The sequence below is a fragment of the Centroberyx gerrardi genome, chromosome 13 (assembly GCF_048128805.1).
Source record: "Centroberyx gerrardi isolate f3 chromosome 13, fCenGer3.hap1.cur.20231027, whole genome shotgun sequence".
NCBI classification, from domain to species: Eukaryota; Metazoa; Chordata; class Actinopteri; order Beryciformes; family Berycidae; genus Centroberyx; species Centroberyx gerrardi.
The window spans coordinates 17,384,951-17,400,931 of NC_136009.1; the positions used below are offsets into that span (position 1 = coordinate 17,384,951).

Here is a 15,981-nt window from a genome sequence, read left to right on the forward strand (position 1 = left end):
AACAACTTGCTGATAGGCCATTCAAGATGTGAACAATCAAGCAGCTGAATGAGAGCTTTTTATTTGCTGTCACTTTTTATTTGGTTTGTCCTAAGTGTTTCAATACACATAACATATACATAACAGGCATTTTTCTGATGATGATTCCGTGTTTGATTGACAGGATTCGATTAAGTTCTTTTGCAGCACCTGCTCATTTATTCAGGAGTTTGAACATAAATCATGAGAGATTTCAACAACGCCTTGCTCTGTACGCATACCAAAGGAGGGCCACCACATGCAACTTTTATATTTTCTAGCGTTTTACTTTTTTTAGCACCAATATGAAATTCGTAACAAAGCCAGAATCCAATCAGCTCTCCTCTCCTGTCTTCTTCCATTTAATCCTCAGATGAGCCCCGGTCTATAAATCAAAACTCAGCGCTCATTCCCCACTGTCTGTCCCAAGAGGAAATAGTCAATGCACGGAACATCAGATTTATGTACTCATTTATTTGGGCTGTAAAGATGATGAAGGGGAGCTGAGAGAGTGCTGGCCTCCAGCCACTGATGCCTTAAGGGATGCAGGCAGCATGCCCACAGGTGAAGGATAGTGCTGATCGGGGATCCACTGCTGTCCAATTTCAAGACCGGTAGGCCTGAAAGAGCAGCGTTCATTAACATCTCAACAAACTCATACAGTAACAGCAATTTTAAATCCGTCTAAACTGTCAGCAACTTCTTGATGCAGAAAAGAAAATTGAACTGCAATCTTCTATTTGTATAGGCACTTTTATTAGAAATAAGCTTTTTCATCCTTTTACAAAATTGTTAAAATGCTTCACTCCAATAGGAATGTTGACAAAATTTTAAATACTTTTAAAACAAACTTACATAGACTACTATCAAGCCTTGCATTCAAGAGCTGGCTTTCTGTCGTGCGGCTCTGTGATCCTTAATCCTCCTGTGTAGATTTGAATAAATGACTGGGCCTGGACCAATTTCAAATGAAATGTAGCTCAGACTTATGAATAAAACTGACTCGTGTCTTCCCACGTCTACAGTGTAACCCCTACATCCAAGGCTCGTGGCTGCCCTCCCCTGGAGAAATAGAAACAGGAGAGTTATTATACAGTAAGCATTTGACACTGTGGCCAGTAGGTGATGCTGTTGCCACACATACAGCTTGCACTGAGTTGGGGAAGAAGGTGGTGTAAGGTGGTGGTGTGTAGGAGTAAAAACAATTTTGATTTAATGTCTGAAGTATACTGCCGTTGTAGCCCTGCACACGCAATATAGTTAAACCATATAGATGCCTTCAGTTAATGGCGGCAGGATCAGTAGGGCCGATCATTTCCTCCACATTACAGAAAGGATATGGAATTGTAGCTGTTCTCTTTGCAAAGGAAATAAAGTGTAGATATAACAGATCACCTCGATTTCATATGACAAAGTGCTACCATTTCCTCTGCTCTCCGCTGATGGAACGAGATTACATGAAGCTATTCTCAGAGACTTAACTCACTGGGAACACACATCATGGACACTTATCTGGCCATAGGGAGACACAATCTAAAGGTAGATGAGCCTATCCATCATTGATCCGAGCCTTTGTCTTCCCACTGCTGAGCTTCTACCAGAGAGGAGTGACAAAACAAGCAGGAAGCCTTAACGCACGATCACTGGCCTGTTGTGTATTTGTGGAAGATACAGTAGTTTTGTGTAGCTATCCAGTCTGAACATATTAATTGATAAACCAATAAAGTATCTTTAGGAATGACTTGGAAATGAAAAAATAGTTTATTTTAACAACTTCAAATCCTTACAGAAACTGAGAAGAGTCGAGTAATATCTGGATACAAAGTCATGTAGGACAGATCAACCAACTATTTCATCAATAGATAAATTAATACTTCAGTATGAAAATAAAGTAAATCATAAAATGCAATAAGAAATGTGTTACAATAACCAAATCTGTCTTTAGAAAAGGAAATCTAAAAACAGCAAAATATCACAATAAAAGATCACCAGGTAATAATAGACATCATAGACATTAAGAAGCCAAGATAGACTTTCACAAAGATATTTGCATCATAAATTGATTGGATGTTTCCCTGACTGGTGCACTGAGAATGGAGAGCGCTCTAGTACAACTGATAAAGCTCACTAACAAGTAGAGCAGTGCTACATTGCATGAGACCTGTAATGTGCTTAATGATCACAGGGAAAATCTCTCATGTTATTACATATGCAGTACATGGACCAAAAGTGACACTAATCCAAAAATAACAAGGCTGCATTTTCTTCTCCGTTTCTTCAAATTCAGCGTGATGACCCTACATAATTGGTTGACCCTACACATATTTCCCTGACACGATGTATTGCTGGTTGTCATTCTGCAGTGTGCAATGTCTGCCGCCTGCCAACGCAGCTGTTAAACCATTCTGGGCCTGAGGAATAGGATTAGAAAGACGATAGATGTTTGTGGATACTTTGAACAGTGGGATTGAGCGTCAATAGCGTCACATTCACGACACTGAGAATGGTTCAACCCTAATGTAATACACTGCCGATGTTGTGGAGCCACAGACACGGACAGAATTCATATTCTGCTGTGAGGGTAAAGTCTTTGGAGAGGGACAGGCTCAAGGTGGATGCTCCGAAGTTCGATGCTCAGCCTGCCCTACAGATTGGTCTCCATCTCCAGCGCGCGTGATAGTCATACAGAGGACAGCACTTCCCCCGCCGAGTCCCGGAACGGATCTTTTTTCTCAGCTTTCTCCAGATCGATGGCGTGGATGGAGCCCGACTTGATGCCCACGTCCTCCACCTCGTCCTTGATGGCGGCGGCCTCCACCTCCTTGTACTTCCCCGACGAGTCTTTCCGGAAGACCTGGTTCAGCCTCTGCTTTGCCTCCGGGTCGGGGCAGTACAGGTACTCGTACAGACCGGCAGCTAGGAGGCCTCCCAGAATAGGTCCCACCCAGTACACCTACCGTAAAGGACGAGACAAACACATGTTAATTAGTCAGCTGGATGATCTGTGCCCTTGGGAGCTGTTTTATTGCTGCCAACGTAATGCAGCACTGACATCTCTACCAAAACTGTCCTGCTCTATTAGATGACTGGTTGGGAAAAAAGGGCCAACCTTCATTAATAGTAACCCAGAGAGAAGCCAGGTAGCTCAGTCTGCCGCGTCAAGCATTTGGCACCAAGAGAAGGCACATCTGAATATGATACCAGTCACAGTGACAGTGCCATACCCACACACACACACACACACACACACATGACACCATGCTGTCTGCAAATAGCTCAGTGAATATAATTGCCTGGATGCAAAACTTCAGTGTCAATGCTATTATACACCTTACAACTGACATTTCATTATTTACCGGAAAGAAAAAATGCTGTAAATCAGTGACTCTGTGGTACTTCTCGTGTTTGATGAAGTCATAAATTCAAGGGCTTTATGTAAAGTTTTTTAATGAGCATTCGCACCACTGCAGCATGTTTCTCTCTCTGCATTTAGAGTCCTCGTGTCCTCAAGTGAACGGAGGTAAAGAGTTCCTTGGATTAGGTCACATCTGTCTTTACTGTTCTGGCATGGCGGTGCCACTTTGACCTTACCAGGTTTCAACATGCCATACTAGCCTACTGTAGCGCTGCCCGACGCCTCTGGACACCACATAACAAACATTGATTTGTCAGCATTTTGACCAAGCAGATTGACGTTACATTTGAATCAGTCAGCTGACGTCAATTCAAAATGACTGTATGCTTTGTCAGGAACATTTTATTTTCCAAATCAACTATTTTTCTCATACTGTCCTCGTCATTTTTCCTGATAATTAGTACATAATGTCATGAAATGGCAGAAAATCCCCCCAGAAATGAACAGTTACGTACCAACTCCTTTTTTGGAAATGATTAGGAAATAGCATAAAGTGTTACTGCTGTGTCAGTTATTTATACAGGAAGTGGTGTATGGCTGAGCAAACTGGCTCAGACTCAAAACATAGGAATAGCAAATAAATGGTTAATATGGCTTTGTTAACTGTAAGATTGTAAGATTATCCTATTTGTAGAGTCTCTCTTACCCAGTGGTTCTCGAAGTTAAGTGTGACCATTGCAGGCCCAAAGGAGCGGGCGGGGTTCATGCTGGCTCCTGTATAAGGGATCTAGAAGACAGAATAGCATTTGTTTCTATTAACGACACTGTCAACATCACAGTGTTGCATAATTAACATCAGAGATTTATTTTAGTTGTAACACTCTTGTCCTTTAGTTTACAGAATAAATCTTACAGAATAAATACAGGAAAATGTGCATGCATAGATACATAGACCCCAGGTGAAATCGGATGAGCAGTAAGAGAGCTAGCATCCATTTCCCTGTGCATTCATTTGCTTTGCAGGATTCAGGCAGTCCCCCAGAGATTGGTTGCCATGCAATGGCAGTCTCCAATAAAGATGTGCACGTGGGTGTGAATCAGTGAGACGAGTACAATATCACACACTGAAGAAAAGATATGCTTTGATGCACCTGCCCTTTTTCAAGATGCACTGATGTTTTTTTGTTTTCAGTGCATGATTAACAAGCTTGTATTCGTAACTATTCTGGTTTTGCAATTCTTTGTGATGTGTTGAGAATGCTAGTAGTATTTTATATGAATTTCAGATGACTCCTGCTATTCCATGTGACCCTTAGCTAAGTTACTGGCAGATACTCACTGCAAACAGGTGACCGATGGCTACAGCAAAGCCGATGGCCAGGCCAGCAGAGCCATTGAGGTCAGTGCGCTTGGGATCACAGGTGGCGAAGACAGTGAAGACCAGCTCAAACGTTATAAGGAGCTCCACTACAAGGGCGTGTCCCACAGAGAGCTTAGAGTTCACCTTGGAAACAGAACAAATCAGTGATTTATGACTTTTCATAATAACTTTTAACTTGTTGCAGGAATACATATGACACACATTAAAGTTTTAATCACAAATTCATAAGGTTAGGTCCTTACTGCGGTCACACCAAACGCCCCTCTGACAGCAGCAGGTGTGACTAGGTAGAGGATCCCAGCCCCTGTAATCGCTCCCAGGCACTGAGCCGCCACATAGAACACCGCCTTGGCCAGGCTCAGTTTCCTGGTTACGACCATAGCCGCCGTGACTGCTGGGTTTATGTGTCCGCCGCTGATGTGGCCGAAACACTGCACCATGGTGGCAATGCTCAGGCCAAAGCACAGGGAGATGAGGACTAGGTCGGCAGGCGGGGGCGTCTCCTCCCCTGCAGCCCAGTTGATGGTAGATCCCAGGCCGAGCAGGACAAAGATGAGAGTGGCCAGGTACTCTCCAGACACAGCCCTCCAGAAGTCCTTGGTCCAGATCCCTTTAAATGCCACCATTATGCTCTGACAGTTACACAAGGACAGGCACCTCCTGGCAAAAAGAATAATGAGCAAAATGATTAGCCTAGTTATGTATTCCTGGTGTGTGCATGTGGCTGGAAATGTACTGAACCCTATCAGGATAACTGCCTCTAGGCACAACATTTATAACTCCACCAGGGATTTAAGCCAGTGACTTTCCATCACAAAGTGCCACACAGAGCATTCTTTAAACATGGTGCATATAGGCTAATATTGCTCTTGTAGTCAAAGCATACAACATTCAATTATTGTCACTCAGTGGACTTTGCCCAAAAATTATGGGCAAAAAACATTTTGACCAATTTTTCACCATTATAATCTAATGTCAAAGACAATAACAAATAGGTTTGACATCAATTAAAACATCTGAACATGAATTATCTAATGTTATTGCATTTTGCACAACCCATACAGGACAGTAGACTACAGTGCTAACTTTTGTCAGTCGTTCTGTTTGTTCCCTAGGTTTATAAAAACTTACCAAACGCAACAACATGCTCTCCCACTCTCAGTCCCCATTTTATGTGATTTGTCTTCATTCATGAGTCCAGGTGAGTTACTTAACAGAGTGAACAAGCAGAGACATCTCTCCTTTCATCACAACAGAAAAGTTGCAGTACTTACAGGCGAGAAGCAGTAGGCTGACTGAGCGCAAGAGCGGGTCTGTCGGATGAATATGAGCAACACATTGTGCCCCGGGATCGCATCCAGCAGCTTTATTAAGTTACTAACCGGGCATCACCTCACGGGAATTAAGCAGCTCGCTCGGTGGGAGGAGTCGGGAGGTTTGCCTGCTGCGCAACCAGTTGCTCTTGCAGAAAACGCGACCGCACCAGTGAGTCAGTCAGCATCAGCATCTTCTGTGCCGCTCCTATCAGCTTAGAAAACAGCTTTTGCAATAGCCAACGCATATACCACAATATGACCGTTATTCAGAAGGCTGTACGTATTAAATTTGCAAGTAAATCAATTTAACAATTCAATGACGATTCAAAATGACCCCACCTTGAAATTCCCCCGACGAAAAAGAACTACAGTAATCTTAAAATGTCTTAGAAGGAAACTATTGAATTATCCTAGCAAAATTATAAGAATATTATAAGCATTTTTGGGGGATATTATTGTATTATCATAGGAGATAAAACATACCATAATGTAAGGTAAGCTAACTATAAACCCACTATTGAGTACCACAAACACACCAAGTCCCAATAGGAGTATCATGGCAATATCTTTTTTTTTTTCCCTTTAGGGCAGATGGGGGATTAATGAAAGACACACACGAAGCCCCTTGTTCTGCCCATATGGCATTGTGTCCATCTGAAAGGAGGTTGCAGAAGTCACCTTATTGCTGAACATAGTAAAGACTGGTGTCATTGTGTAACAGGTGGGATTAACTCAGAGGATTAACAACAAAGGCCTGTGGTTTACCAGACTATTGGTGGCATCATCCAAGTTATCAAGCTTAGAGGATGTGTAATAGCCTGAAAACCATAAACCAAGCGTTTACTTACTCTGGTAAGAAAGCCGATACAATTCCACAACTATATTTTTATCTGGATCAAGTGCTTAACTGTTTGCACAACACACACACACACACACACACACACACACTGCTTTTCTTCATTATTTGTTGCCTGATAAGCTCTGAGAAATGCTTGAAAGACGTAGGCCTATGTATTTGGTAGAAATGGAAAGATAAACATCGCTAACTTATCCCTGTTGGATGAACAGATCACAAGGGCTTAAGTGACCCTCCCTCCCTCCTGGTCATTAACTTGCTCATGTTCACCTATTTTCATCAAAGTCATTACTTTTGTGGTTACTGTGACCTCATAAGCAAGCAGGTAAGCAAGCAAGTAAGTAAGCAAACAAACAAACAAGCCAATAAATAAATAAATAAATAAATAAAAATCCAATTGCGGTATACCTTCAGGGCCCTAATGCCTCAAAGTACATATAAAAAGACAGTGAATTCATATACTAGGAGAGTGTTTGGAGACTTAAAAGTAAAAAAGATATAATTTCACAGATATAATTTCAAAGTACTAGTCAAAAATGAATTATCCTCACTCAGAGGGATTTGCCTGGCATTCTTCAAGGTGTCTTCAAGGCTCCTGTGAGTGAGCTCAAACATGAAGTTGGCACATTTTCAAATAACTGAGGGATGCAGGAATGTTTCAATTTTGTGACAATATTTTGTTCAGTCCAAGATCTGGTATTGTTGAGTATTAATGACACACAATTTATGTATTTGCTATTCAATAATAGGCAATGGATGTCTAGTCTTTCCTGCGAAACATCCAAATCTTACCAAACGTGCATATGGTGGTTGTGGTTGTGCATTCTTCTACTTACAGACATAAAAGGTATGTTGACTTCATACATGGGTTTCAGAACAGCATGTGCACAAATATACGTATGTGCAAAACCTCTGCCCTCCTTGTGCTTTCAGATTTTTAGCAATCTCTTAGTTTCTGTAGTGTTTTGACTACTTGTTAATACAAAACATTCTGCTGCTTCATCCGGCCCCCCTGAACTGAAGAGTATTTGCAAAAGCTGACTAGTTAATAAATTATTACAATTGATCTTTGATGCAGTTACACTTTCATTCATTCAGCTACTAAATATTAGTTATTGAACAGGCCAGTCAAATCTCTGGCTTCACTTTCTCTCATTGTCACGGCCAGTCATCATCTCTTCAAAACCAATTCAAAAACTGTTCTCTGCATAGCCTACTTTAGTTTAGGGAAGAATAGAATTAGAATGGTATTATATCTCACATCAATTGGAATGGATGTCCCAAAATTAATTCCTTAAGTTAATTCACACAAAACTGTGGTTACAATGTTACTGATGCCAAGCACATTAATTTGTCTCATGGTCCTTTATGTAACTTCATACGTTAAGCCTCTATCTGAGAATAAATATTATTATATTTAGTTCAGGTTATCTATAGTTCAGCTTTGATTTGAGCAACACACTACTAGTGCAGTTATGTTTGGCAGGATTTAGGCTGTTTTTGATTTGTCAACAAAGGACTTAAACACTTGACTATGACGTTTTGATAACTGCTATGACACACTAAGGTCATCAGGCTTTTTGATACGTTCTTATGGCTGTGCAGCAGTGGCATTACACTGACACAATGGCTTATTAACTTGTGTTTTCATAGTTGTCATCACATTACATAGCATTTAATGACTAGGTAGTGGCTTTAGATAACTGGTACAAGTCCTGATCTAAGAAAAACATCCCTGAAACACCTAGTTTTGTCATAATCATAGTATTTTCAAACACCAATCTCCTAGAAAATGTTAACTTCTGAAGAGCCGTTTTCACCTAAAGGACATTCAATTTTAAACAAATGTTCTTCAGACTGAAATCATAATCCTGGTCTTTGCACAAGGAGATCCTTGATGCTTGACTAACTAAATAATACTAAAAAAATACAATACAATTCCATGGTCAATGACATAGGCTGCACATGTGCAGTGATCCACAAATACCGCACATGTAAGTCATGCTGGTTGTGTGTTATCAAACTTAATGATACATTCAATGACTGTGTAAGTGACCTCAGTCTGAAAGGACATTCCCTTAAGGTTGAATAGTTTTAGGAGGCTGTGTATGTGTGAGTTAATAATTGTCTAAAGGACCCTTGTGTGCCCTTCATACTCCTTCAGGCCATACATTATTAATCTTCAGGTCACTACCAATTTGTCAAGGAGAAAGAAGAAGAAGGTGAAGGTGATTTCAGATTTCAAGATAATCTGAGGCAGAAAGAATTAATATATGGACTGATTTTCTTACTTTGTTTCTTTGTTTATTCCTTCGTCCTTCCTTCCTTTCTTGCATATCTGCCATATCTATGTGTATTTCCATTGACGCACCAGCACCACTGTTTCAACAGTCCGGTTATGAAGTAGATAAAGTACAACCTTCTAGTACATGGGAGCAAAAACAACTGCTTTTTCAAAGTACCTGGCATGCACATGCGAACATACACACACACACACACACACACACACACACACACACACACACACAATGTGCTTGTGCACACTAATAATCCAATTCTCCAAAATCCCGGTAGCCTTTCATCTGAATGGTTGATTGATTTGCAATATGACTGAAAGTTGGGTAATGCTTAACCTTTCCTCTGGATACTTTGCCTGCTTACCTTGGGATGGGTATAGAAGTGGTAGACGTTAAGGTCTAGAATTTCAAGTGTAGAAATGCTCTGAGGCTATCATGGATGCATACTGCAAACAACTGCATATCAATGTTCAAGTCATCTATGCAATATGCTGAACATGATCCATGCTAACGTATGGACATTTCACTGGCCAATGAGACATTTCTGTCATCTAGAGACATGATCTCTCCAGAGTCCCAGTTTGGATGTAAAGACATACTACTTAGGAAGAAGAGGAAGGTATACATGGTATATATGTCCTATATATGTCATGCTTCAGTGGTTTAACACTTATGCCAACTTGTATGCCTTTGCACTTTTGTCTTATCCTTAACAGACAATTACAGTCAAAGTGTTTAAAATTTGTAAGATGGAAACATTAAAAAAAAGAGTCTGGGCAGGGAGGTTTTATAAAGCTTGATGGTAGGAGGATCTTTTTTTCACCTTCTTCAAATAAATGTGGTGGCTCCAAATTTTCAGGTATCTCGTCCACTTTATGGAGGCAACTTGACGTTTGGCAAATTACAAGGGTCTATTTCAGATCAAATCAGGAACCTGGGGGCAATTACTTTCCAGAGAAATCGCTTTGTAGACTCACAAATAAGTAAAATAAAGAAAGTCAACATAATGGATAACAAAGCAAACAGTGGCACCTTGAATTTACCTTACAATGACTTGACAATTATGCATGCAGTACAGTTTTATTTACAATGGTAAATATGACTACAAGGCAAACTCATGTTATATTGAAATTTAAATCTGCATACTATAGAAACTTGAATATTAATTAGCTACATAAAATGTTATAAAACAGTTACTCAGTATCATCGTTAGCTCTTTTCCTGCATCCCATTTCATTAGTACCTCCAGGCATCACACACATCAGAGGAGGCCCTTCTTTACTAATTAAAAGCTTGCCTTAATTCTTCAGATTTGCATGTGTTTAATTTACAGTGGAGTCAATTAATGTTTGTTGATACAGTATGAGCACTGTTTGATTTAGAGAACTATCCTCCAGATTTGGTTGTTTAGTTTCAAGCTGAATCATTTGTTAAAGGAGAATTTTTTTATTTCAGTTGTAGAGTAAAGTCTTAATTTGGCATTACTCACTTTTTTTGACTCATTTTTGGGAAGTGATCAAGAGAATGGCCCGACGATGTGATATAACACACTGGCAAATCATGGATGCATGCCCAACATTTGGCTAAACATCAGCTATACCCATTACTGTATAACAGAGCTTTTACAATTATTTGCAGCTTTATTGAGGGACGTGTTACAAAGTAAGTTACACACAATACAAACACAGTTATTATTACTATTGCATACAAAAATGACCACTTTATGATTATAATCATCATCTGTCCTACTACCCTGAAATGCCTGCCTGGAATGGGGAGAGTGTGAACCAAAAGAGCTGCACTTTTTCACTGCTCATCCAAAATGCTCAACAGCTCAAATCAAAGCTGACAGTCTGCACTTTAACTTCATATTCAACGTGTCGTTCCAAATCCAAACTAATGGCTACTCTGGAGCCAAAGCATCACTGTGTCACTGTCCAAATACTTATGGACATCAATGCCCATGTGCTTCTCACAAAACAAACATCAAACCATAAAACTCAATGGAAATTTACTACAACCAATATACACACACAGACAGTGAAAAATACAGTGGTGAAGCATCCCTGTTTTTTATGATAATAATAATCCCAGTTATTTGTTAATATGCTTAAAATGAGATAGCTGTCAGCCCTCACACACGCTCAGTTCCAGCTGCGGCCCTGGGGAATCAGCCAAAGCAGCATAAGATTAACAACACAGATTGACTCTGATCACAAACATGTTTTCCTTGCTGAGCAATACTGCCATGCTTGGTTGGACACACGCTACTGCCTTTGTTAGCGCTGCACCATGCCAGGTTCTCCACATGCCACAGTGAAGTGTACCCCAACACTGTTATGTAACCTACGGGCTTGACATGGGGCCAAATCTCTGGCCTCATCTTGAGAGATGGGACTTGAAAGAGGTTGATTCTTATTGAAGAGGATGAAGGAAATGGGAACTGTCAGCCGGTGAGCACTGCACTTGACCTTTGACACAGAGACAAAAACAGACCGTTAATTGTAAGATCTGGTCATGCATTCACACAAGAGACAAGGCAGCACAGCTAACACATGTATGCATGTGACAAAGAAGAAGAAGAAGAAGTAGAAGAAGAAGAAGAAGAAGAAAAAGAAACTTATTTAATTTGTATAGCAGCTGTTTGAAAACAGTTTATCATGTGCCTTACAGAGCATAGCAAGCAACAAGTGAAAAAAACAAAATACATTGCAAAAAAAAACCCCAAGAAATAACATATAAAATTAGTCAATAATAAATTAGTCAGCAATAAATAAAAACAATTAAAAATCTAGGATTGATACAGAAAGCAAGTTTATAAAAATGTGAATTAAAAAAAAAGTGAGTTAGCTAGCCTAAGCTCCTGGGTCAGGTTGTTCCACAGTTTATGGGCCCTTATGGAGAATGTTGGTGTCCTTTGGTCATAAGTCTGACTGTGGAGCAGACAAGAAGGCTCCGTCCAAGGATCTCATGTTGGGCTCGTGGGGTCAGTAATGTAGCTGGGCGTCAGACTAAAATTGGGATGATATGATCTCTGTGTTTGTCACCAGACGGAACCCTTGCAGCAGCATAGAAGCTACAGGTCAGTGTTGCCAAATCTCTTCCAAGGAAGTAGCTGTTGGTTGCTGACAAAGTTGCCACAAGTCACCAGATGACACCATGTGCTAAACTTCAAAGCTGGAATTTGAGAGAGAGGGAGACCACCAATTGGACCAACTAACTGGTTACCAACTAAATCCACAACAAAGATTGCGTATTTGTGGCCATATAATCACAAAATACAATGAAAGAAAGTGTGTGTAGATGAGTATAGGTCAGTGTTGCTGTATTTGGAGTCACTGAATGGTGCTGATGCTACACTGATCAAGAGGAAAGAGAGGGAAAAGACAGGTGCTCTCTCTTTCTCTCACCCCAGGCCCCAGTTGACTGCATTGGCTATCCAGTGAGCTGGAAGCCTATGTGTTTGCTACATAGAGACATAGAAATGTAAGTGCATGGACATCAGCTATACCAATTTGTTGCCAAATGCTTTGGGGGTCAACACATTAACATTTTCCCTATCACCCAGCGGTGATCAATTGTATCAAATGCTACAATGAAATCTAAAAGATCTAAAATTGCACAGTCAACTGCATCTGTTGTCAAAAGAAGGTCATTTGTTACCTTTAGGAGAGAAGTCTCAGTGCTATGATACGGTCTAAATTCAGACTGGGAATAGATCTATAGTTAATTCAAATTGTGGGATCCAAGTTGGGTTTCTTAAGTAGAAGATGACTAGAAGAAGAAGAAGAAGAAGAAGAAGAAGAAGAAGAAGAAGAAGTAGTAGAAGGAAGGTCAGACAGCTGTTGACAATAGATAAAATGCCAGGGCCCACGGTGTTAAAACCTTCTGTGAGGAGTTTATTGGAGCAATATTAAGAGGGCAGGTGGAAGACTTCATGTGGGAGATAGTCTACACTAAGGGTGTTAGAGAGATAGGTTCAAAATGGCTCACTGCTGCAGAAATATCCTGTACAATCATCACACTTTGAAGGGGAGGCCTCTAAAGAATATATAGGGGAGGGGCTGACAGAACCTTGAATTATGGTGTTTCTTAAAAATCACATCAGAAAAAAGGTTGCACTTGCATTTATGAGACTGAATTAAGTCTTAAACCTCAAAGGAGACTTGCAACTTAATTATTTTCCACTTGTGCTTGTCCCCATTGTCTCTTTAAGGCCTTTAGGTTTAGATTGCTGGGTTTTATAAGGTGCAAGTATCAAGAACGTAGCAGGTACTACTGAAAAGATGAATAATTCCTCTGTAATTGGTACAGGAATATCAGAGGCAGTAGCAATGTACTGTAGAGTGATGACAGGAAAGCCCCAGGAAACTTGCTCGCAGAGTGTGAGTTAAGAATGCAGGAGTGAGCCGGGATACACCATGGATGTATTAAGAAATCTGGATAACGTATGGAAAAATGGTTGCTGTAACTTGCTCAGCCAGTGCATACGGCACAAAAAAAACTTTGTCTTTGTGGTTCCAGGTCTGTACATGATTATCAAGGCCAAGAATTCCAAGTCTTGGAGAGAACAAACTTTATAGCTTGAGATGGGCTGTATGCTTGAGGTTGTGTCATCAATTAAGACACACAGGTGTTCATTTTCCCAGCTGTTTTAACCGTCAAAACCCCCCAAAAGAGCCAAGGAACCCCCCATTAGAAAGAGAAATCAAAGGTCACATGTCACGTTATCAAATAAGACCCAAATTTCCGTGTGAATGCAGCATACTGTGTTGATCTTCGCAAGTATTCCAAATTTCCGAGTTTCACTGAACGCGGCATCAATCTCCCACGTCGGTTATGTGATGAACAAACGCGCTTGTGTGACTGACAGAGTGCAACTCCCCATCCGACGTGCGTTAATAACTTTAGTAACTGCTTTTATCATAAAACATTCCACTTTGTGCTGGTCTCTTCAATTATTTATATTTTTTACTTCTAACTTGAACAGTAGCTAGCTACCGAACCTAACTGCTGTACACCAGCTGGGTTATAGTTTGCTAGGTCTAGCAAGCTAGGCTAAAAGGCTGTAGGACTTGGAAAACACTATTGCTAGTGGAATACTGACCTGTAAACACAACTGTCCTCAGAAGTGGATGGGAAAAGAGGAGGCTTCTCATGACAGACTTTTTGAAGGGTAATTATTTCCCCCCAGAAATGGTCAACTTGCTTGTTCAACCATGTTGAAAAATCAGTTCTAACACCATGTATCATAACATTTTATTCATGCTTCAATTAGGCAATGAATATAATATATTGCATATCTAACTTGCATCTTATAGAGTTCAGCATAAGAGGGAGCGGCAGCACCTCAGGTCAGCCCAGGTCAACCCAACACACTCCAGCATCAGGGCAGTCTGGACCAGACCAGCAGGAGACCAGACCACCTGTTCCAGTCCCCGGGCAGAAAGTAAATACTGTAAGTTTTGTGGTTTCTGGGATTTGTGATTTTCAACTTTTATATGACCATAACAGCCCTGTACAATGCTCTATGCTGTTGCAGGTTAAGGTTAAGTTAGTTCTAAGTTAGCATAAACAAATAATAAACCCACAAATGAGTACCATAAATGAATACTATTGCTGTTGCGGCTGTAGCCTATAATCTCCTTCATAAAAAATCATCAAATTGAGTGTTTCACTCAAGTCACTGCACTCCTCCCACCCCAGCCCGTTTCTGGGTGGGACGCCCCAAGAGTTGGGACTCAATTCAAACCCTGACCAAACCTTGACTCTTCCAACTGTATTAAAGTAAGAGATCCAGCCAAATTGGATGGTTATAAAGAATACATCCATGGACCATAGAGTGGTGGTCATGAAATTAATTTAGAAACAGTACAGCAGATATTAAATACTGGCGGACTATTCATTGGTGGACTTCTATTTATTTTTTTCAAAACCATCCTTCATGGTTGTTAATAGAATAATTCAAAGAGTACGTTTTGGATTTGTGCAATGTTGAAGGTATCTTGTTGAAAGTTTTAGATACGTACCTTTTCCATGGGCAGTCTATGGGGAAATGGTTTCTGGAGCAGGAGAATTTAAGCTGCAGTGCCAATGTCAGCCACCATGCCAAACTGGCAGCAAGGCAGAGTCCTGTCACCTGAGGGGCTGGTAGACACTGGTTACAGGTAGGAGGCAGCTGAACATTGAAAGTAATGGCCATATGGTCAGACACTGACTCATACTCTCTCTCTCTCTCTCTCTCCTTCTCTCTCTCTCCTTCTCTCTCTCTCTCCGTGTGTCTCTCAGAAGCACTGAGAAGACCTTGAGATTACAGTGCTGTTGGACAAAAACAACTTGACAAGATCCCAATGTTTTCTGGTGTCAGGAGAGGGCACATTCCATGCAAGCTTCATTACTCCTATTCAATCATCCAGGGAGTGTAGTCTGATTTTCTACTTGGGCTACTTGAACAAACCTTTACTTGCTGGGATGGAAATGTAGAGTTCTATACCAACATATCTTCCTTTTGAGAAAAAAATGTGTGAAATTTAGCACCCCCTTTACAGTAAACAGTTTTTGTCAACCAAGAATTTAAGTTACATAATATCCTTTTAAAAGTGCCATAATTTGTTTTAATTATATGCTATCAAATATTTTGGAACAATAGATGTTATTATTATTAATATTTTTTTTTATCATATAGTGAGTATGTTAGTCTGGGCAGTCGACTCTGAGTGGAGCATCCCGATGGGAGAGCTTCAAAAGATGAGTACTAT

The 15,981-nt window shown here is 40.5% G+C and overlaps 1 protein-coding gene across 2 annotated transcripts; it reads right to left on the minus strand.

Moving 5' to 3' along the window:
* Positions 1-1,912: 1,912 nt before the first annotated feature.
* LOC139925573 (aquaporin-4-like) lies at positions 1,913-6,129 on the minus strand. Of its 2 annotated transcripts, none has more exons than XM_071917005.2 (5): positions 6,029-6,129; positions 4,997-5,414; positions 4,713-4,877; positions 4,080-4,160; positions 1,913-2,971 (listed from the first exon to the last, which is right to left on the minus strand). In XM_071917005.2, exons 1-5 carry the CDS (start codon positions 6,109-6,111, stop codon positions 2,699-2,701), a joined length of 1,020 nt encoding a protein of 339 aa, XP_071773106.1. In that variant the 5' UTR covers positions 6,112-6,129; the 3' UTR covers positions 1,913-2,698. The 2 variants fall into 2 exon arrangements, with proteins under 2 accessions (XP_071773106.1, XP_071773107.1); XM_071917006.2 differs by lacking the exon at positions 6,029-6,129 and adding an exon at positions 5,886-6,014.
* Positions 6,130-15,981: the final 9,852 nt, after the last annotated feature.